This window comes from Sinocyclocheilus rhinocerous, unplaced genomic scaffold (genome assembly GCF_001515625.1).
Source record: "Sinocyclocheilus rhinocerous isolate Xijiao unplaced genomic scaffold, SAMN03320098_v1.1 scaffold97, whole genome shotgun sequence".
In the NCBI taxonomy this organism is placed as follows: domain Eukaryota; kingdom Metazoa; phylum Chordata; class Actinopteri; order Cypriniformes; family Cyprinidae; genus Sinocyclocheilus; species Sinocyclocheilus rhinocerous.
This window is the reverse complement of record NW_015666183.1, coordinates 1,778,391-1,800,248: the sequence shown is the minus strand read 5'-3', so window position 1 is coordinate 1,800,248 and position 21,858 is coordinate 1,778,391. Positions and strand designations below refer to the sequence as shown.

General features: G+C 38.1%; 3 protein-coding genes across 3 annotated transcripts in view; all 3 read right to left on the bottom strand.

Moving 5' to 3' along the window:
- The window catches only part of LOC107732057 (obscurin-like), a 50,288-nt gene extending 42,136 nt beyond the window's left edge, over positions 1-8,152 (bottom strand). The window contains exons 1-12 of the mRNA XM_016543293.1: positions 7,052-8,152; positions 5,424-5,726; positions 5,056-5,322; positions 4,869-4,975; positions 4,471-4,639; positions 3,557-3,832; positions 2,831-3,106; positions 2,422-2,697; positions 2,010-2,285; positions 1,419-1,694; positions 684-959; positions 221-496 (exon numbers count right to left, since the gene is read on the bottom strand). Coding sequence (XP_016398779.1) covers positions 221-496; positions 684-959; positions 1,419-1,694; positions 2,010-2,285; positions 2,422-2,697; positions 2,831-3,106; positions 3,557-3,832; positions 4,471-4,639; positions 4,869-4,975; positions 5,056-5,322; positions 5,424-5,726; positions 7,052-8,147 — 3,874 coding nt within the window. The 5' untranslated portion in view covers positions 8,148-8,152. The remainder of the gene's footprint in view (positions 1-220; positions 497-683; positions 960-1,418; positions 1,695-2,009; positions 2,286-2,421; positions 2,698-2,830; positions 3,107-3,556; positions 3,833-4,470; positions 4,640-4,868; positions 4,976-5,055; positions 5,323-5,423; positions 5,727-7,051) is intronic.
- A 2,189-nt stretch (positions 8,153-10,341) lies between these two features.
- On the bottom strand, positions 10,342-15,277 carry LOC107732056 (ATP-binding cassette sub-family D member 4-like). The gene is made up of 15 exons (XM_016543291.1): positions 15,268-15,277; positions 14,312-14,439; positions 13,824-13,963; positions 13,599-13,715; positions 13,290-13,415; positions 12,744-12,794; positions 12,575-12,669; positions 12,168-12,289; positions 11,961-12,052; positions 11,796-11,879; positions 11,330-11,393; positions 11,174-11,226; positions 11,012-11,088; positions 10,786-10,901; positions 10,342-10,687 (listed from the first exon to the last, which is right to left on the bottom strand). The coding sequence occupies exons 1-15, from the start codon at positions 15,275-15,277 to the stop codon at positions 10,619-10,621; spliced, it is 1,344 nt and encodes a 447-aa protein (XP_016398777.1). The 3' UTR covers positions 10,342-10,618.
- Positions 15,278-15,454: 177 nt separating this feature from the next.
- Positions 15,455-21,858, bottom strand: part of LOC107732131 (kelch-like protein 14) — a 14,931-nt gene continuing 8,527 nt past the window's right edge. Inside the window, exons 3-8 of the mRNA XM_016543400.1 lie at positions 19,048-19,137; positions 18,817-18,895; positions 18,437-18,627; positions 17,133-17,291; positions 16,795-16,952; positions 15,455-15,704 (exon numbers count right to left, since the gene is read on the bottom strand). Coding sequence (XP_016398886.1) covers positions 15,564-15,704; positions 16,795-16,952; positions 17,133-17,291; positions 18,437-18,627; positions 18,817-18,895; positions 19,048-19,137 — 818 coding nt within the window. The 3' untranslated portion in view covers positions 15,455-15,563. The remainder of the gene's footprint in view (positions 15,705-16,794; positions 16,953-17,132; positions 17,292-18,436; positions 18,628-18,816; positions 18,896-19,047; positions 19,138-21,858) is intronic.

Sequence of the window (21,858 nt, the reverse complement as noted above, 5' to 3'; positions counted from 1 at the left end):
CTGACTGCCATTAAACAGCTTGGAAGATCAAAGACAATTTTTAATATAACTCCGACTGGATTCGTCTGAAAGAAGAAAGTCATATACACCTAGGATGCCTTGAGGGTGAGTAATTCATGGGCTAATTTTCATTTTTGGGTGAACTAACCCTTTAAATAACCCAAAGAAGACTGTTAAGATGCACAGAACCAAAATGAACCGTCCAAAATGGTTTCCATACCTGTCACCTGAATTTTAAAGGCAAGTTTCTCATTTCCAACTTCACAGGTGTACTCTCCAGCATCCTTCTTCTCCACATTTTCCAGCACCAGCTGGCGGCTCTTGCCCTTTGACTCCATGTGGACAGTCTTACTGGAGCTCAGTTGCTTGCCATCCTTGAACCATTTCACCTCAGTCTTGAGGTCAGAAACTTCACAGCTCAGTGTGGCTTTTTGGGAGGCTGAAACCTTCACTTCCTTCTGATAAGAGTCTTTGTTGGTGAAGGCAGCTTTGAGCTCTAATAAGAAGAGAGTTTACTTAATTCAAAGAGTTTGCCTATTTACAGAGAAAATCAACAGTAGGGTTGCAATTACGTTGAATATGACAAGAGACAAGAAATATTTTCATAGCAGCTTTTAAATAACCCAAAGAAGACTGTTAAGATGCACAGAACCAAAATGAACAGTCCAAAATGGTTTCCATACCTGTCACCTGAATCTTAAATGGCAGCTTTTCGTTCCCAACTTCACAGGTATATTCTCCAGCATCCTTCTTATCCACGTTCTCCAGCAGCAGCTGACGGATCTTGACCTTTGATTCTATGTGGACAGTCTTACTGGAGCTCAACTGCTTGCCATCCTTGAACCATTTCACCTCAGTCTTGGGGTCAGAAACCTCACAGCACAGTGTGGCTTTTTGGGAAGCAGCTACTTTGACTTCCTTCTGATAAGAGTCCTTGTTGGTGAAGGCAGCTTGAATATCTAGTTGGGCAGGCATATTGCAACATGGATCCAATATTAGAAAACAGTATTCTTTGAGTAAATATTTTATTTTAAGTTATAGACATCAAATACTACAAAGACTGAATGGTTGAGAAATCCAGAAGAGATCAAAAATCATAGAATGTACATTAAGCAAACAAATCCAAATCTTACTGCAGACTATTACTTTTCCAGTAGCACTGAAATAAGCAAGAAATTGCTTTTTAATTTTGAAATTACTTCTTGATCAGAAAATGTATGCGTCACTAAATCTACAAACACAAGTTAATTGTATCTTACTCAATGGTCTCTTTCATCAAGGACAAACTCTTTCGCTACATGTAAAAGTAGCTTTTGTCAAGCTTCACTGATTGATTGTAATTTTGATTTATTTCATAAGGAAGAAAACCTAAAATAGAAACAGACAGCCAAAAGACAAACAAAAGGATGTTCCCATACCTGTCACCTGAATTTTAAAGGCAAGTTTCTCATTTCCAACTTCACAGGTGTACTCTCCAGCATCCTTCTTCTCCACATTTTCCAGCACCAGCTGGCGGCTCTTGCCCTTTGACTCCATAAGGACAGTCTTACTGGAGCTCAGTTGCTTGCCATCCTTGAACCATTTCACCTCAGTCTTAAGGTCAGTAACTTCACAGCTCAGTGTGGTCTTCTGGGAAGCTGCTACTTTGACTTCCTTCTGATAGGAGTCTTTGTTGGTGAAGGCAGCTTGAATGTCTGGTTGGGCAATGGACAATATGAGAAAACAGTATGCTTTGAGTAAATATATCCCTCAAGATTCTATACAACAGATACAGCAAACACTAGATGGTTAAGAAATTAGGAATGCAAAATAAACTGCAAATGAATCCACAAAAAAGCTAATTACATTGCAGACTGTAACTTGTTTTTGGTTCTGTACCACTGAAATGGGCAAAAAATTATTCTACTTGTCATTGTACCTCTTCTTGAAGACACATTAATAAAATCTTGTGAGGCAAAGCATATATCAAACTCTTTTGTTCAACCCAACAGACAAACACAAGGACATACCTGACACTTGAATTTTAAAGGCAAGCTTCTCATTTCCAGCTTCACAGGTATATTCTCCAGAATCCTTCTTCTCCACATTCTCCAGCACCAGCTGGCGGCTCTTGCCCTTTGACTCCATGTGGACAATCTTACCGGAGCTCAACTGCTTGCCATACTTGAACCATTTCACCTCAGTCTTGACGTCAGACACTTCACAGCTCAGTGTGGCTTTCTGGGAGGCTGAAACCTTCACTTCCTTGTGATAAGAGTCCTTGTTGGAGAAGGCAGCTTGAATGTCTGGGGCAGAAATCAAAATTTAGGAATATAGTCTCAGAAGCTGCATTTAGTTTTATGTAAACTGTGCTTCGCTCATGTTTGATTGAGTCACTGGAACCTTAAACAACAAGCCAAAACACTGCCATGGTTCTCTTACCTTCCACACAAATCTTAAAGATGAGCTTTTCATTTCCAATTTCGCAGGTATATTCTCCAGCATCCTTCTTCTGCACGTTCTCCAGCAGCAGCTGACGGCTTTTGCCCTTTGACTCCATGTGGACAGTCTTACTGGAGCTCAACTGCTTGTCATCCTTGAACCATTTCACCTCAGTCTTGGGGTCAGAAACTTCACAGCTCAGTGTGGCTTTTTGGGAAGCAGCTACTTTGACTTCCTTCTGATAGGAGTCTTTGTTGGAGAAGGCGGCTTGAATGTCTGGGGCAGAAGTAAAGATTTAGGAATACAGTATCAGAAACTGCATTTAGTTTTATGTAAAGATTGGTTTAGTCAAGGTTGATTGAGTCACTGGAGCCTTAAAAAAGCCAAAACGCTGGCATGTTGTTCTTACCTTCCACCTGAATCTTAAAGACCAGCTTTTCATTTCCAGCTTCACAGGTATATTCTCCAGCATCCTTCTTTTCCACATTCTCCAGCACCAGCTGACGGCTCTTGCCCTTTGACTCCATGTGGACAGTCTTACTGGAAATCAACTGCTTGCCATCCTTGAACCATTTCACCTCAGTTTTGGCATCAGAAACTTCACAGCTCAGTGTGGCCTTTTGGGAGGTTGAAACCTTCACCTCCTTCTGATAAGAGTCTTTGTTGGAGAAAGCAGCACGAGTTTCTAAAAAGGACATTCATTGTTTTAGTGAAACATCAAAAAGAATACAGTTCAGGACTTCAAAAAGACCTCAAACATCTCCAAAATGGACAAACACACACTGGCTTAATAATCCGTTTTGTGCAAATTTCAATAACCTCTAAGCGATTTCCCGGAGACTAATCTACAATTATTTGTTTTCAAGTTTACCTTTTATAATTACAATACCTTAGGTACTCGGAAAAGAGCTGTACCTTGGAAGGACCATTACTGTCCTCAGTAAGATCTGACATAGGCATAATAAATGACATGCTAAACTTTAATATAACTTATACAAGGCTGGTATAACTTTAGAATTTAACTTCACTGTTCAAAAAACCATAAAGTTATGACATTAGTTAGGTATTGTGGCATGTCTGATTAATCCTCCTCATTTAAATTTTTAGTTTCAGACTAATTAGCGCATAGTCATACCTTTTATCTTGACCAGGAATGTCATTTTGTCCTCTGCCGTCTCACACGAGTAGTGTCCTTCATCGCTCTGCTTGGCACCCCTGATGACCAGCTTCCTTTGTGTCCCCTGAGATATAAAAGTTGTCCTCTTGTCCTCCATTATTTCTGATTGTTCTTTCTTCCACACAACAGCAGTTCCAGGAGAACCAACCTCACAGCTCAACACCACGTCGCCCACAAGAGCATCACTCTCTTGGGGCTGAGCCCTCGGCTTGTTAACAAACTTAGCTGGTTCTTCTGTCAGGGGAAAATTAAGGATTAGATGCCACACCTCTCTGATTTCAACATGATTAGGTATAGAAATACATTATAAAACACACATTAAACATGGCATAAGAAACATAATGACATCCACTGTCCATTTGTATATAATTTGACAGTGAAAAATGCTGACACACAAATGTGACAACCCATATCAAAAATGTACACATGTACATATCAAAAATACTCATCACATCCCAAAGTATACTGAATTTGATACCTGAAATTGCATGAGTGCTAAGCAGATCTGTTACCTGACAAACACACCCTCCAACACTTCCTGTTGAGCAGCCAAAGCCCAGCTGCTCCTACAGTAGATGTCAACACTGACTGCTTACACCATTTATCCACTCTGAACTTTCTGTGCTGGGCTATGAAGCACTCACTACTCAGCACTGGTTTTCATGGCAAACAGCATGCACCACTGTGTATTTCTCTCCTCTATTATTTGGCAGGATACTCTCTTCACTATAAATACAATTTAAAATTGTTCCACTTTCATGTATGTAAATTAATTGTAAATATAATTTGTTCTACTTTAGGCTTGAAATATAAATACAGGCTATAAAACCATAAGATAACTGAAGGTCAGTAACTGAAGCAGCTTGTTTCACCTTTAAGGGCGAGCTGGACAGACATTTTATCGCCATCACACATGCATTCATAGATGCCCACATCCTCACAGTCAACGTTGTGGACTGTCAGTGTGCGTTTACGCTCCATACTTGTGGCTTCATATTTTTTACCCATCCTCAGCTCCTTCCCATTCTTCATCCAAACAACCTAAAGCACAGACAGTACATGCAGTTAACTTTCAAAAAAAAAAACTACATCCCATCATGTCCACACATTTAATAGATATTTGGTGTTTGTCCCTTTGGGCAATGCATCTCAAAGTTGGTTGAACGAGACAATTTAAACTGGGACAGGAGAAAGCATAACAAACTTAAAATACTTAATGTATTTTCTGTGGATTTTGTTTTTATTTTGACAAAAAAGTGCATGTTGTCACCTGGACGCTTGAATCGGACACTTCTGTGTACATCTGAGCAGAGGAGTGCATGCTGAAAGCAAACACCTCCACCTGAGAAGACTTATTGGTGAAACGTGCGGGTGTGGCTAGAGAAGACCAATACAAAATATCAGGAATGTTGTTGAAGTTATTCTGTTTAAGTTTTCAGAAACGTTTCCTCTCTTACCTTTCACACTAAGCGTGGAAACACTCTGAGATCCACCACCCACAAACTTGACCTGTGCTCCATTTAGTTCCATGGACACCTCCCTGATGACCAGCGTATGTGTGGTCTTTGAGCGTGTGATCAGATACTCAGACCCACTGCGGATCATTCTGTCATTTATGGTCCAGGAGCTGGAACATACGGCTGAGAGCTCAACAGTGAAGGTAGCTTCTTCACCTACATGTGCACTGCAGTTCACCAGGCCTGTCTTCACTGATGCTGTGGGCTCTGAACAAATAAACTTAAATATATTTACTGGATTTAAAACAGTTTATTTTAGTTTAAATATGAAGACTGTCCACAACAACGACAACAAAAAACTTTCTCACCAAGGTAAAACGTTCCAGGAACCTCCAAGTAGGCACTCTGACCAAAATCATTGACCGCTGAGATGCGGAACTGATAGCTTGCTTCTTCTGAAATTTCACTGATGGTGTATTCAGTGCTAGACACAGACGTACTAGTGACTTTAACCCAGGTTTGGGCTCCCACCTTCCTGCGCTCAACGAGATAGCCGGTGATGGGCACAGGCCGTTCACTGTCTGGTGGAGACCAGCACAGTGTGATCGATGAATCTGTCTTGTTCCGCACCACTGGCTCAACTGGGGGATCTGGGGGATGTTTCCTTGGTGCTGAGGTCAAAGTTTATAATATTGTTAATCAGGTTAAAGAAATGGAATCTCTCTAAATGTCAAAAGCAATTATGTTTACTGTTGAAACATTATTAAAGAAATGCACTAGTACAGTCACCACATAGTAGCTGTGGTGTCATTCGATTTGACGTGATTACTGTGGTACATACAGTATGACATTTTCAAATCATTAGAACATAGGAAACCGCTTGTTAGTTTCTGTGACCTTTCTCTTAGGTGCCTGTGGCATGAGTGTCAAGATTAAGACACAGGAACAAGGTAGCAAAACATTATTGCTACACTTCTGGCTAAAATTAGAACTCTGTATAAATACAAAATGTATACATCTGTGAAGATCATTATATCAACGTAGGCATAGTTGGCAAATAATTAGGACATAGACTAATGCTGCAATCCTGAAGACGTCACTTGGAAAGTCACCCACATAACGGTGTCAAAAGTGAGTCTGCAGCTAGCTATCACAACAACTGTGAACTAATCATCACTAGCAGAAAATAGGTGTAATGCTACACCCTCTTCGAACACTTGCAAGCACTTTGCTAAGCAGAGATTGAGCTGGAAGGCAAAGATGACTGTCATTAGTTGATAAAATTTCAATTTAAAGGTTGGTGATTTATTAGGGCCAACTGTATTTTAACATTGTCATTATTGTGCTGACGTATGTGCCAGCCTCAATTTATAAACTACTGTACTTGTAGTTTTAATAGTAAACTAACTTTATGATTGCACAAAGTTTTTTTTTAATCTGGTCACTTTTGTTTACTGACTGGCTATATCTTTTGGAAATACCCAAGTGTAAACAACACCCCCAAGACATAGCAATCCAAAAACTCAAACCATCTCAGGAGGAGACATATATATACAAGACATGACTCAGCTAAGTATAAATGGACCTAACTTTATGATTGCACAAAGTTTTTTTTTAATCTGGTCACTTTTGTTTACTGACTGGCTATATCTTTTGGAAATACCCAAGTGTAAACAACACCCCCAAGACATAGCAATCCAAAAACTCAAACCATCTCAGGAGGAGACATATATACAAGACATGACTCAGCTAAGTATAAATGGAACTGGTTGTTCAAGCAACAAATGAAAACTTACTTCTCCCAAAAAGGACTACTCAGTGTAAATTTGCAAGCTTCAAACATTACATGGGTTTAAAGCTTTTCCACCCCAAATTATCAATAATTTCTTCTTTGATCCAAGTGTAAACTGAATGTACATACTCATTCTGACAGCAGATGGATCAATTAGTGTGCATAAAGTTGCCAAGAGTAAGTGCCTGCAGACATTATTCTTACCTTTGACAATCACTTGCACAGCGCTATAGGTTTGTCCAGCCAAGTTGGATGCATTGCAGGTGTACAGCCCATTATCACTTTGTTTGCAGTAGAGCACCTTGAGGATGAAATTCTCCGTCTGGTCCTCATACATAACATGTCTGCGGCCCTCACTGATGTTCGCCCCATCCTTCCTCCAGATAATCTGAGGTTTGGGATGGCCTGTGACGAAACAGCTAAGCTTTGCATGTTTACCCTCGGTCACCGTACAGGTGCGGGTAAACACACCTTTGGGCAACATGCTGGTTAAGGCCGAAACCCTCTGCTCCTGATCATAGGCGAGTCCCAAGCTTCCATGTTCCTCTGTGATCATGGAAGATGAAGTTGTAAGCGTGGTTGAGGAACTTTCCATGGTACGGTATAAGGAGATGTCCTTCCGCATTTCTTCTTTCCGCTTCTGCATGTGTGAGAGGAGGGATGTGCTCTTGTCTGCATTCAGGAGACGAGTATCTTGAAGGTCGACCACCAGAGCAGCAGCGGCCTGAGCACGGCCAATGGAGTTCTGCGCACGGCAGGTGTAGGTACCACTGTCCAAGCTCCTAACACTCTGGATCCTCAAGGAGCTGGAGTCATTTTCCGAGATTATCTTGATGCGGTTGGTCTCACCCAGGTAGCGACCATCCTTTTCCCAGTCAAAGTTGGGAGCTGGATGGGCTGCCACCCGACAGTAGAAGGTAACGTCACCCCCTAGACCCACACGGGTGGAGACAGGCTTTACTGTAAACACTGGGGCCCGATCAATCACAGTTTCCGGCAGTCCCACCTTCAGGGTCACAGCTGCATATGCCTCTCCGACATTGTTCTTGGCACGACACATGTACTGACCGCTGTCTTCTAGAGTTAGATCGTAGATGGTAAGTCGGTAAACGTCACCATCTTCTACTTTCTTGAAGCGTCCACCTGCAGAAAGAAGCATCTTGCCTTTCTCCCAGGTGACCACAGGAACAGGGTTTCCCACAATAGTGCAGCTGAGGGAGGCATCTCGTCCCACACACAGCGAGAAGGCCTTGGGTCGAGTTAGGAACCGTGGAGCCCCACCAAATAGATTCTGATCCATTCTTGCTTTCTGTAGAGCAACAAAATAATAAAGTAACGTAATCAGTTCAAACTTGTTGAATTTGCGACATATGTAATAAAATAACACAGAAACATTGAAAAGGCAAGAGAAAAGTATTCCCTCAGTTATTGAAAGTTTCACGTTTTAATATTTTATAACAAAAAAAAAACACACCCCTCCTCTTACCTTTTCCCGTCAAGGTAGAAAACGAAGCGTTTGAGAGAGGCGGGGCATAGAGGACCTACAATAATGTACAGTATTTGAAAAATAATGTGTTTTTTGAACATTAAAGCATGTCAACATATTCTGTTACACCAAATACACAAAATAATGATCTTTAAAAAAGCATCATATGACCCCTTTAAAAAACAGGACTTTTTAAAGTCCCGATGTCTTCTACAGAGGACATGGCATAACATATGAATAAAATATAATTTTTCAAAAATTTTATTTTAAAATTTTTTTCTTATGCTCTAAACAATGTAATGACATGACAAAATACTAAATTCGCAAAACTGTTTTTTCCTGGTAGTCAGGAGATTAATGCAGTAACAAATTGCACATTATTGTTATTATATTCTATGGACTCAAGATATCTGTTGCAGTAGATAGGCTACTTGCATGATGATTTTAAATTACATTGCATTACATTAAATATGACAAATCAAATTGTATTGCCTATTGTTATTTTTTTGTTTTACATTTAGAAACATAGACAAAGAAAAACACAGCTACTGTATATGCTGTTAATACCGTGTTTCAAAATACTGACATAGGTTTGGGTTTGTGGCATTTTACCAAAAGGATTAACATCCTTTTCCTTTATGAACTTTATATTTGAACAATCCTGCAAGTTACAGTGTGAATTTAAGCAGTTGGTTTAAATTTTAAGATTCAATACACCTAGGTAGCTACAGTAAGGATATTTTATTTGGTTTAGTTATTCCTCTCCTGATTGTCTCATATTTTCCTGAATGACTAGCGGGTCTTTCCCGTGCCTGTTGATTGACAGCAGCAGATCGGCCAGGCTCACATTTAAAACGGTCTGAAACTCAAGCAGTGGGATCAGTCAAACTCTTTGGTGGGAGGGATAATTTTGATGCTTTAGTTTGCAAATGTGCAACTTTCACAATCCTGCCTGGTTTTAATGTAACACAAATGCTCAGCGCTTGTACTGCAATGCTAACATAAATGTCTGGTTATGCAAATTATCCATGTTTTCTTCTTTTAAGAACTAGTTTAAACTCGAACTACTATAAGTTTTCCCTGCATGGCAACAGATAAACTGCAGATACACCGCTAACTCTTTGAGATAGAGTTCACTGTGGCCAGAGGTAGTATATGCATGCCATATATATATATACACACAGAATACTATAAATACAAAACACAGATCAGATCAAAAACTCGAACTACTATAAGTTTTCCCTGCATGGCAACAGATAAACTGCAGATACACCGCTAACTCTTTGAGATAGAGTTCACTGTGGCCAGAGGTAGTATATGCATGCCATATATATATATATACACACAGAATACTATAAATACAAAACACAGATCAGATCAAGTTGTTTCTAAACATATAAAGTGAGAAAGTTTGCTAATTTTAACTTGGAGCTAAATATACTGTATTCTAGCAGGGAGATATTGTGGTATGTGAGGCTGTACATTTTTCACAATCTACTGTATTTCCTCCAGACCGATCACACCTTTCCTTATAGATGTGCTAAATACTTTTGTCTTCTTTTTCTCAAATACATTTAAAACAATGCATTTGAGAAAAAGTATTTATTGCTCAAATTCATTAATAGAGTATGTATTAGGAATAGAGAATGAGTTATTTTAATTCTGAGCTTAATTAAACTCGTACAAAATTATTAATGGAGTTGAATTGTGATTCAGCTCTGTGGCTGGAAAATGTTGGCCCTCTACTGGTCAGGCAGAGAAATTACAGAAATGTATATTTTCCCTCCAGAATAATTTGCAGCCAAACACTAGAGTAAACATCTTTCCCTACAAAGTTTCTATGACCACCTATGACCAAAAAGACCATTTTGACATTTGCTTGGACATTGATAGTTTAATATCAGCAATGTTAATAAAATATTTAATATTTATAAAATATATATTTGAAATATGTTCTATAGGCACTTTATCCTAAATTATTCTTGAAATACTCTTAAATGTCCTTCATTATAAAAATCACTTTTTTGTGCAAACAACCAATAAAGGTTGAATGAAGCAGCATATACTTGCATAATAAAAAAGGCATATATTGCAATATGAAAAGTATGTTGAGACAAACAGTATCAAAAAGACTCATACTGCTTAATTAGTGTATCAAGAACTTCAGTAAATCGCAGTATACGGTCAAGTAAACAAGATATCTCCAGAGTCTCAAGACTTAATGCACCCATAACTACAAAACGGACCGATATGTTCTCATTATAGTGGGTTTGAAGTTTGAAGGTTCACGCCTCTTTAAGTTTGGTGAGCTCCCATTGGCCACCTCCGCACAGTCGCAGCATGATATCATGATGCTGTTTAAAGAACACAAAAAAAAGAATTCTAAGGACAGGCCATACAATAAAGTTTGCCATGTTGTTTTAGTGAATGTGAAAAGGTCATAGATCATCACCTTTTTCAGAGTGCTACGGTGACCCAGACTGATGAGACTGATTCCCAGCTGTTTACAGGCCTTATAGAGCTGACCCTCGGCCTCCTCCGTCAGAGCACTAGTGGCCTCATCCAGTACTGAAACAAACCGCATGTCTTACTCTTGACACAGGACAGGAATGGGATCATCTGACTGATTGTAGTAATTAAAGCTACAGGAAATTTGATGAAACTATGCAGAAACTGACCTGCATATTTGGGCTGCAGGTAAAACAGCCTAGCAAAACAAAGCCTCTGCATTTCTCCTGGCGATAAAACATCATACCTGTGAAAAACAAGGGCATTGCATTTTTGTATGTTCTTAAAATAATCCTAATTTTTATCTCTAGATATTAATACTCATTTCTCACCAGCTCCAGTCTACTTTTGTATCCAGTCCTCCTATTCTGGTCAGAAGATTCGACTGACATACAAAATACACAAAGACATGCTGCTTACAGAACATTCAGAGCAACCATATTTTAAAATCAATAATAGCAGACATTACAATATCAGTTAAGTCTTACCAAACCAACAAGTTCCAGGTACTTTAGTATTCGTTCATCATCTATAGACCCTAAAAGAAGAATTGATATTAGTTAAAAGTGCAAAAAGTCATCATAAAATAATTAAAACTAAATAAAAAGTATAAAGATAAAAATGACAAAAAAAGCACAACAAAATTACTAAAACTTTAACTAAAATTAAAATAGAAAGAGAATGTATAAAAATAAACCTAATTCAAAATATTAACAAAAACTATAATAGTATATCATTGATACTAATTTAGTTTCAATGATATACTATTATAGTTTTTGTTAATATTTTGAAATATTTTGGGGTTTTACTAAAACAACACTACTGTGTATTCAGGACTACTAGAAACACTTTTAGATCTATATTAGATCTTGAGTTCGAGTCTTGACATAATGTGAACCAATATTGTTTGTTGGTACTTGCATCCAAAATTAATTTCAATTAGTTTTAAATTACCTGTAAGGTTCATCCTTTGAAAGTGGATCCTGGACACACTGTTTCTTGGCAATGTATGCCATCACTTCCCGCAGTTCTCCAATCCTGGAACCAAAAGAATAACCAACATAATAACACTGATGCACAATAAAATATGTGCTTTTAAGCAGTCTTAGAGCACCTCACCGGTGCGTGTATCCAGCGACATCAGACACTGTGGTTGAGAGATCTATGAGCTGCGTGAAGCAGTTTATCAGATAGATGCAGACGAAAGCGTTCTGAAAGAGACATGTGATTAACATCCTATTGTGTACAACAGAGACTCACTCAGAGCAGAAGCACTTGTGTTTGTCTTAAAGTCCACCACATTAAATACAGTTTGAAGTGACTCACCTTACTGACAAGAGCACTCAGTTCTCCAGGTGTCAGGCCGTCGTAATCTCCAGCAAAGATGGGGATCGCGATCAATATATAGCTGAGGATACTGCCCAGGTAGTCAAAGGTGTTTACTCCAACTGAAATGAAAAGAAGCAAAACAATATGCATTTGTAGTGAACAAAATAGAAGGACTGCAAAATGACACATATAAAGTCAAAGTCACCATGAAATCAAAATTGACAATTCAAATCATAATAGGGAAGACGATCGCAACTTGTTTCATGCCAACTTTAGATGCATGAAATTAGCTTTCTCCTCTGCCACTGTATATTTTCAGTAACAATAGTGAGGAATATTGCACACTTTATTACATTACAATTTGATATATCTTCAGAATGCCAATTTAATTCAGGAGTCCTTACTGTAAAGCCATAGCTCTTTGTTCATCAAGCTTCTCTGAGTGGATAAGAGCATCTGCAGCCTTCTGTCGGTCCGCATGTGTTCCACCTTACCTGCCCTGAACAAAAACACAACAAATGATCTCCTGCTCTTTGATTAGATAAAAACTCAAATCTGAAAGTGCATACTAACCTGTAGAAAGCGGCAGATTCGGCGTTCACTCTAATTTGCATGTGTTTAAACCTGGAAGGACATGGAAAGCAGAAGTTAACTGCTGAAATAGAGCTGCATTCATCCGAAAAATAATATCTTTTAGCAACAGCAGCCATAAACATGTGACGTAGGGCTGTGCAAAAAATCGAATGCGATTTTCATGCTCATCTGGTCAGTAAAGCCGGTTCTGTGATTAGTAGTAAATCTCCAGCACGTGCTTTCAGATGGAGCGGTATGATGTATCACCAGCCTATACATGCAAAACTCATATCTAAATATGGTACAATATATCAGGAAATTCACATTCATCTTCAACTGGAAAGCAAACAAACATTATTTAAACATTATTTTTTATTATGCCCCTATTGGCAGATCTCGTGCTGGAGATTTACTACTAATCACAGAACCGGCTTTACTGACCAGATGAGCATGAAAATCGCATTCGATTTTTTGCACAGCCCTAATGTGACGTTTGCTTCAGCATCTCTGAATGTAATATACATTTCTCGTTTTGCATAGGTCTACCTAAAATCTCCCTCCAACTTTTCTTGCTCAACCAGCATGGACACGATGGGTCCTATCAAGATCTTGTTGATGATGCTTCCAACCACAAAGTAGCCAAAGATGCTTACAAATCCAATCCAGCCGGCACTGCAGCACCAAAAAGGTAAAAAAAAATGTCATAAGATAAGTTATTCTACCAAATCTTTCAGTGCAAAACTAGTTGGACAAAAAAATGCAAGAATATTTCACTGGCATTAATTGCATAGAATGATTAAGTATGTTTAGATTCTGTGATTACAAACACAAATAAACACGCAGCATCCCTCTGACCTGTTGAAGCACTGATAGGTGTAGTAGGTCACAGTGAACGGCGAAATGAGAAGTCGACTCGCCATAGTGCTCATCTGTTTACATAACCTCTCTACGTCCTGACTGATGCGCTGGTCTCTGGATGTGACACAAACACAAAATAAACCATTAACAGGGCAGATTTAATTAAGTCTTCTTAAGTAATGAAATGTAACTACATAAATGAATGTTGTGTGAATACATTACGGGTTGTCGATGTCTTTGCACAGTACGTTGAGGGTGTAGTAAACGTGTCCATTGAAGTATGTGCTATGGAGTTCTTCGGTCAAAGACTTTCTCCAGCTGACATACAGCAGACTGGAGATGTACTGGTCCAGACTCTTCAGCTGAGGAACAGATTTATTGCGGAATAGTGATTTATTATGAGTATTTAGCGGACGCATAGTAACTCTATTACAAGTGTAGTACATCCCTTCCAGCCCTGTTATGTTATCAATTTAACCCATTTCAATTTTTGAATGGTCGGAAATACTGGTTGATGTATGGAATGTGATTACAAAAGTCTTATTACGATTATGATGTTTGTGAGTCAATTTGACCTCCACTATAAAAAAAATGTACCCAGATTTTTTTTTTTACATAATAGGGTTACCACTAAGTACAGTGAGTTGTTAGCAGATGCGGTTACCCAAAGCGACTTTCAGAAAACTATATAAATAACAGACCAAACTCACCGTTGAATTAATCAGAATAAGCATAACCGCAAACAGCACCAGATTTTTCAACTTCCCATAGTTCTTCTCAGACAGAACCTCGTAGAACTGACTCGGAATAAGACCCACTTGATAAATCACAAGCTGAACTGAAATAAAACAAAAACATTGAACAAACACAGAGAGAAGGACAAACGTTTCTTTTGTAAATTACGATATAATGCAATCATTAATTACAATATCTGCTAGTTAAAAATCAATGGTTTGATATTTTTGTATGCTACCTTTTACCAATGTGTGGTAACAAATTAATATATTTTAGAAAAAAAAATAAATAAATTTTTTATAAAATAAATAAAATAATAAAAAATAAAAACCATTTTAGATAGGAGTGTTGTGTTGTTGTGGGGGAGCCCAGACAGATTATTGATCCAGAAATTCAGTTTTATTTTCATAGACTAAATGTAAAGAACATAACAGGATTTGAGAATAAATCCTATGAGCACAAAAATTTTCCACTGCAAGCGATTATTTACAACAATGAAAAACATTCCCTTTTCTCATCGAAAGGGCCAACAAACACCAGTGCAACAAATTCAGATTTCATATCACGTCTCAGAGAAACCAGTCAGGCCAATAATTTATATGATTTTGACTCGATTTAAAAGGTCTGATTCTTATAATGGGAAATTTTATGAAATAAAGCAGCCTGATGCTAAAAATAGGCACTGTGAGATATGAACAGATATTAACATAAACAAATATGTACCCACAGTAAAACACAATAAGCTTTCCACTTCACGCCATGCATATATACCACATGGCTAAATAAATAATATACTGATTGTTCAAACAACAAATCATAACTTGTGTTTTACTGAAATTTTTTTATTTTTTATTTTTTATAATTGACATTTATGCCCCTCTCATCTGTACAAATAACAATGTGCCACTCAAGTATGGCGACAATATCTAACAAGCAGACATGGTGTGATATATATATTAAACAGCTGATATCTACTCTACAGTGTACACAGAATCATGAGTTTTGCTGGTAAAAACATGAATATTCCTTTGTCAACCCACTTCAACATTGTCTTTGATCGGCGGTTTCCACAAAATACAAAGTACGTATGAAAGCTATATCGATTTGTTTAAGCTGGGGGCGTTCCATAGGGAGAGTCTCCTCATTTATTTGATTCGTTTAGCGATTGACTTTCCATCCCGACAGGTTTTTCCTCTTCTCGGCCGCATTATTCGGCGTTCTATATAGTTATTTGTTAAATGGTAAACAGGTTGGCAGTATGACTGTGGCACAGGCCGGTCCGGCTAAAGGTTCAGCCACTTCTCCTTCCATTTCTGTCCATGTGCCTTTCTCTGGGCTGTAACAAATGGTGGATGACTTATAAGCCCCCTGCAAGAGATATTTGACGAGTTATTCATACTATATTTCATTCAATACTTCAGAATGCTTCTTTATGCATTTCATGTTTGTACAGTACAATCTTAGACAACCCAGTCAAAATGTCCTACTGGATTATGTGTAATATAGAGCTCTAATATGAAGTTTCTTTTAGTGTTTAAAATCCTGAAAGATTTTAGGTGACGGTGAAGTGTGTAATTTCTGCACTACTATCATTATCAGAATTGCAAACATAGGGGTTGTTTCCGAACAGGTTTCCTGAACCCATCTGCCATTGGTCGGTCAAACAGTTAGTCCTGCCCCCAACCTCACACCATTGGCTGAGCCAGTTTTGCAATGTTGAGTGATTGAAAAATTTAATCAAACAGAGCAAATGACTTACAATTGTCTCTGCGAATATTAAATTGCGATACTATACAACAAAACTAACTGCGATACTAACAAGAAAAATGACACACTTCATCTTTAAATTACTTTTGATTGTGTATAAGGGCATTTAATAATTTGTTTTTATTGCATTTTTTGACTTTTTTTTTGACTTGGTATGGTAAATAAATGCACACAATTTTAAAATACAAAAAATTATTAATTTATAAATAATTTAATTATAAATAATTAATAATATTTTTAGTTAATTAATAAATAAATTTTTATTTTCTACAACAAAATTTTCTATATACAGTACATGTACACAATTTTTAATATAAAATAATAAAAAATGGATAAAAATAAATTATTAATTTTATTAAAGTAATTAAATAACTTAATAATTAAATACAATTTACAAGTACACACACACACACACGTTTGTTTCTGTGACCTAAACCTACCCCTTACAGAAAACCTGTTTGCATTGTTACACTTTCAGATAAACATCGTTTACTATTTTTAACATTTTTTTTCCCACAGGCCGGTCCCCACAATGTCAAAAATTTCAGGTTTTACTATCCTTGTGGGGACGTTTGGTCCCCACAATGTAGCATAAACAAGTACACACACACACACCCACACTGTATATACCTATTAGATTACATATATATTTCATTCTATCTATCTATTGCTAAGTGTAAGATGTGTTTACCATGCTCCAACTGTAGCCTCCCACCAAGTAAATACTGTCATCAAGAACAGCACACCCAGGTCCGCTGCGTCCCTCTAAGATGGGTGTTTGCAGGATGCTCCACTGATCTGCTTTAGGATCGTAACATTCAACCAGCATCACATCCAGATGGGAGAATCCTACACACAGAGAAAGAGATCAGGGGAAACCCCAAGCATATATGCCAAGCTCTTACTCTGCAGAGGAGTATAAGTGGTTACTTGGAATCGAATCACAAAAGAAACTGTATTGATTACTGTTGTGTACACAGTAAGTGCCTCCCCCGCTGCTGAGATTTGGGTTACGGCTATAGAAATTACCCTTTAAGTGGTTTCCCCCAATAGTGTAGAGGCGGTCGTTCATGCCTGCGAGAGCGTGTATGGCTCGCTTGGTGTTCATGTCCTGTTTCCGAGCCCACACGTCCATCACGGGGTCGTAGCAGTACAGCCAAGACACGTATTCACCATTGTGAACGCCACCTGAAGCATAACATACACAATACCAGTTTCAAGATAAGCACACAGATTCACAAAGAGAGATTTACAAAAAATTAAGTCAACATGGAATTAAAATCGACAGGATATTACTTTCTTAACCCTTGTTGTGTGCTGAGAAACCTAATTTGTTGCTCCCGTACAACAGCCGAAAAATGCTTGTAAATCTTGAATATGCCATATCATCACCAAATCTTGGATTCAACCTTTTTGACCTTCAACTGTTTTTTTGTTTTGTTTTGTTTTTTATTAGAATTAACTGATTATAGACCGCATTGATCTGAGCTTATGCACCTCAGTTTTTGAGTGAAAAAAAGCATTATCTGTGGATAATTTTGGCATCATTTACTCAAAAACGGATGTGCATAAGCTAAGATCAGTGAGGCCTACGAACTATCAGTTCCAAAAAGAGATATAAAACCTGTGCTAATTGAAAGAAAACAAGTTGATAAAAATATTGAATCTTTGGTAATAATATAACAAGAAATTCAATAAGCAATTTTTTTGTAGGCCAGTCATTTTTGACTGGGAACACTGTAAATGTAACAACTAAGGTGGAAAACAAATACCCCAAAATTACAAAAATTATCCAATAAGTAAATAGATAAATAAATACAAATTGGGAAGTAGATATAACATGTGTGAGCAAAGTAGGTTTTAGTCGAGTGCGAAAATATTAATTAGCATTTTTGGGAAAAAGAATATCCTCTCCGGGTACACATTCCTGGTCTTATTTATTATTTGTTTTATATCCAAAGTGACTTACATTGCATTAAAGATATAATCTCATTTATCAGTTCCTGTATTGCTTGGGAATCAAACTCATGACCTTGGTGTTGCAAGCACAGTGCTCTACTGTTTGGGCTACAGGAACAATTCATCAGTGCGCGCTATTCCAAAGAAAATTTTTTGTCTTTTGTGAAACAGCAAATGGACAAATTCAAATCCTTTCCAACATTTTTTTTACATATTGTTTTACTTAGAAATACTAAAATGGTTTTCAAATGCATTTTATGTTGAATTTAAAATGTTCAAAATATCTTGTAGACTTCATCTCTGTAATGGCACCTGTTAGCAACGTCTCAGACACTTTGATTAATTCACTGTTTGGGTGAGGTGTATCGTCAAACCTGAGATGTATATTTTCCCATTGTGCACGGCACCTGCGTGCGCAGCCAGCGGCTGTGGAAGAGACGAAACGTAATTCCATTCGTTTGTCTCAAGGTTAAAGGCTTCAACGCTAGACAGATAACCTGTCTCGTTCCTTCCCCCAACAACATACAAGTGCTTATCCAGGCAGCAAGCGAAGAAACTCGCTCTCCTGAAACAAAGACAAGATGAAAAGATCGTCTCTTAAAATCAGTCAACGTAGAGACTGTTTACAGCAAATATCCCCGTCGCAGCCAAGAGTGAAAAATTCATCACAAAGGCTTAAGAAATAATTATAGCCATGTTAGGAAGAGCTCTTATTATTTAATGAATAATAAGTCATTTTCAGAAGGCATCATACCTCTCCTGCATGGGTGGTAGTTGTATCCAGCTATTGAATCTCGGATCATACCGACTTACAAAGTTAGTGCTATGTTTGCCTGTGAAGATGATACACATATTAGTTTTATTCCACACATTACAAACATTGTTTAAAAAGATACTATAACACATTTCAGGCACATGTAATGAATTATAAGGAAATCAATCTCTGTGATAACATTAAGTTGTTGTATTTAGCTTCATGCTTTACCATTAGGGTTCCACTGGTCTTCTCCACCCAATAAAAGCAGGAAGTTCTCCACCTCAACCACACAGTGATGGGCGCTGTTATACGGCATTACTGCAACACAGAGACAAAACTGATGAGTCTAATGCTTGAAAATGACTTACGGACAGTGAGAGACCAATACATTAGCTAAGCCAATGATATTTGACCATTTTTAGATCATCAGCATCCATAAATACACATTTACAGTAAATATAGTGTAAACTGGTGGTGCTATACAGACTGGTGCCCAAACGAGCCGTTTTAGGGGGGCGTGGCAGAGTCTTAACTTTGATAAAGAATATCTCTTTGGTTTTGAGACTTTAGTCTTTGCAACTTCAGGGATCTTATCTATGCACAATCAGCTTGTTACACTCCAAAGAGAAAGGAAAACTTGAAATCGCATCATATGACCCCTTTAATAATAATGTTTACACTAAGTGCAAATAGCTATAGATTTATATATTTACACCTAGCAGGATTTTCTGCTATTTATACTACTTATTGCAGATAGTGGCAATTATCTGCACCTCAGTATTGTAGTACATTATAAAACAGTATGCAATAATAACAATAACAAGGACGTGATATCTGATTTGAAAAAGTAGAAAAAAAAGTTAGGCAAAATGCGATTCGAACCCCGGTTGATCGCGTTAAAAACGACTTCAACACGTACTTTAGCATCTGCGCCACTGGAACTGTTATTAGACGATAGTCTTTTGTAATGCTTTCTAATCACACGTTGATGAGCGGAGTTAGTGTAAATAGCCTCTGCCAACAAGGTGTGCTATTTGCACTTGTAAATAGACACTCCGTGTTTTATTTGTGAACTGATATTCAGCTGTTCTTTTTAATTGTCAACTTATTTTCGGGTCATCGTCATAAAAGCCCTGCAAACTTTGTCACAGGCTCTGTTTACATAATATATGTATGTGTACTGTGTATATTTATAAATACACACACATACAGTATATATTTTGAAAATATTTGTATGTATATACATTTATATTCTTATATTTTATATTATATATAAATATATTTAATATATAAACATAACATATTTTTCTTAAATACATGCATGTGTTTGTATTTATATATACATAATAAATATACACAGTATACACATATATTATGTAAAAAAACATTAACTTTATTTTGGATGTGATTAATCGCGATTAATCGTTTGACAGCACTAAAATATATTCAGAATAAAATGCAGTCACAACTAATCAAATCATATTTCCTCATATTAACAGCTCTGGTTTGTTGTAGATATACAGGCTGCTTTCCAGCAGTAGTCTTTCCTGTCTCTATCTCGTCTAATTCTCCAGCTGCCGCAAAAGTGACCCCCAGTTGAAATAGAGAGAAATGGTCGTGAGGTGACAGTCATAATGAACATGATCATGTTCACTCCATAAATCTCCGTCCGGTGCCCGTGCAGCGTAAATCAGTCGTACGCTAAGAGCCACCTGTCTGCCTCGATCATTCATTTCCACTGTCACATCTCCGCTGCCTGATGGATCACAGTTGCTGTAAAATTAGACAGCCTTGAATCGCGCTTTTTTCCGATTGGCCTCTTCTACCGCAATCTAACTGGAGTCTGTCGCACCGAGGCCTTTCCATTGAGAACGGATCTGGACTGAATCGCACGGCTCCATCCCACGAGGGGAACCTCCTGACTGTCTCGCTGCACACAAAACCAGACTGATTGACACAGATCTTACTGTCAGTGAGAGAATGATTTGGCGTCTCAGGTGTCTGGAGCCATGCGAGGCTATTTTGGCCTGCTGACATTTACTGCTGCAGACGTGACACACGTGCCAACAGACTCACTATTGGAAGGTGATTTGTTGCCAGAGATGATTCAAATGATCAGGAGGTCACAGTCTAGGCTTTGTTATTGATCTTACAGCCTGATGTACACAGGTGCAGATGCATCATATTGCTAAACTGACTGATAAGAAACCTGCACACTGCGAAGATTTATGATATTGACTTTTAAAGGCACAAATATCCTGAAATTCAGCTCACTAGGTCTTTGTTTTTTAGGTTTTTAAGTTAACACAGAAAAAAAAAAAACTACATGCTGGGGTTAAAACTGAGATATAGTTAAAGGGATAGTTCACCCCACAATGAAAATGTGATGTTTATCTGCTTACCCCCAGGGCATCCAAGATGTAGGTGACTTTGTTTCTTCAGTAGAACACAAACGGAGATTTTTAACTCCAGCCGTTGCAGTCTATCAGTCGTATAATGCATGGCAATGGTAACAAAATCTATGAGTAAAAAAAACATGCACAGACAAATCCAAATTAAACCCTGCGGCTCGTGACGACACATTGATGTCCTAAGACACGAAACGATCGGTTTGTGCCAGAAACCGAACAGTATTTATATCATTTTTTACCTCTAATACACCACTATGTCCAACTGTCTTTGGGCGCGCGCACGGCATCCGGTGCGTGAGGTGTGTACGCGCTCTGGCGTAGTTTACGCAAGCGCCGGAAGTGATCTCTCGCGCGTATACGTCACTCATTGTTTACACAGTGCACAGTCATTGTAGGTACGACGGCTAATCAAAATGGTACTTACTTGCGCTTATCCGGATTGTTCAAACCGACTTAAAACTAAAAGATTACGTTCTCTCACGTGACTTTGGTGACTTTCCACGTATTCCCAACTTCTGAGCCTGCTCGCCTGAAGTTATGGTTGATTGCTCTTCGGCTGGATATCAACACACCCATTAACGTAAACTACACCAGAGCGCGTACACACCTCACGCACCAGATGCCGTGC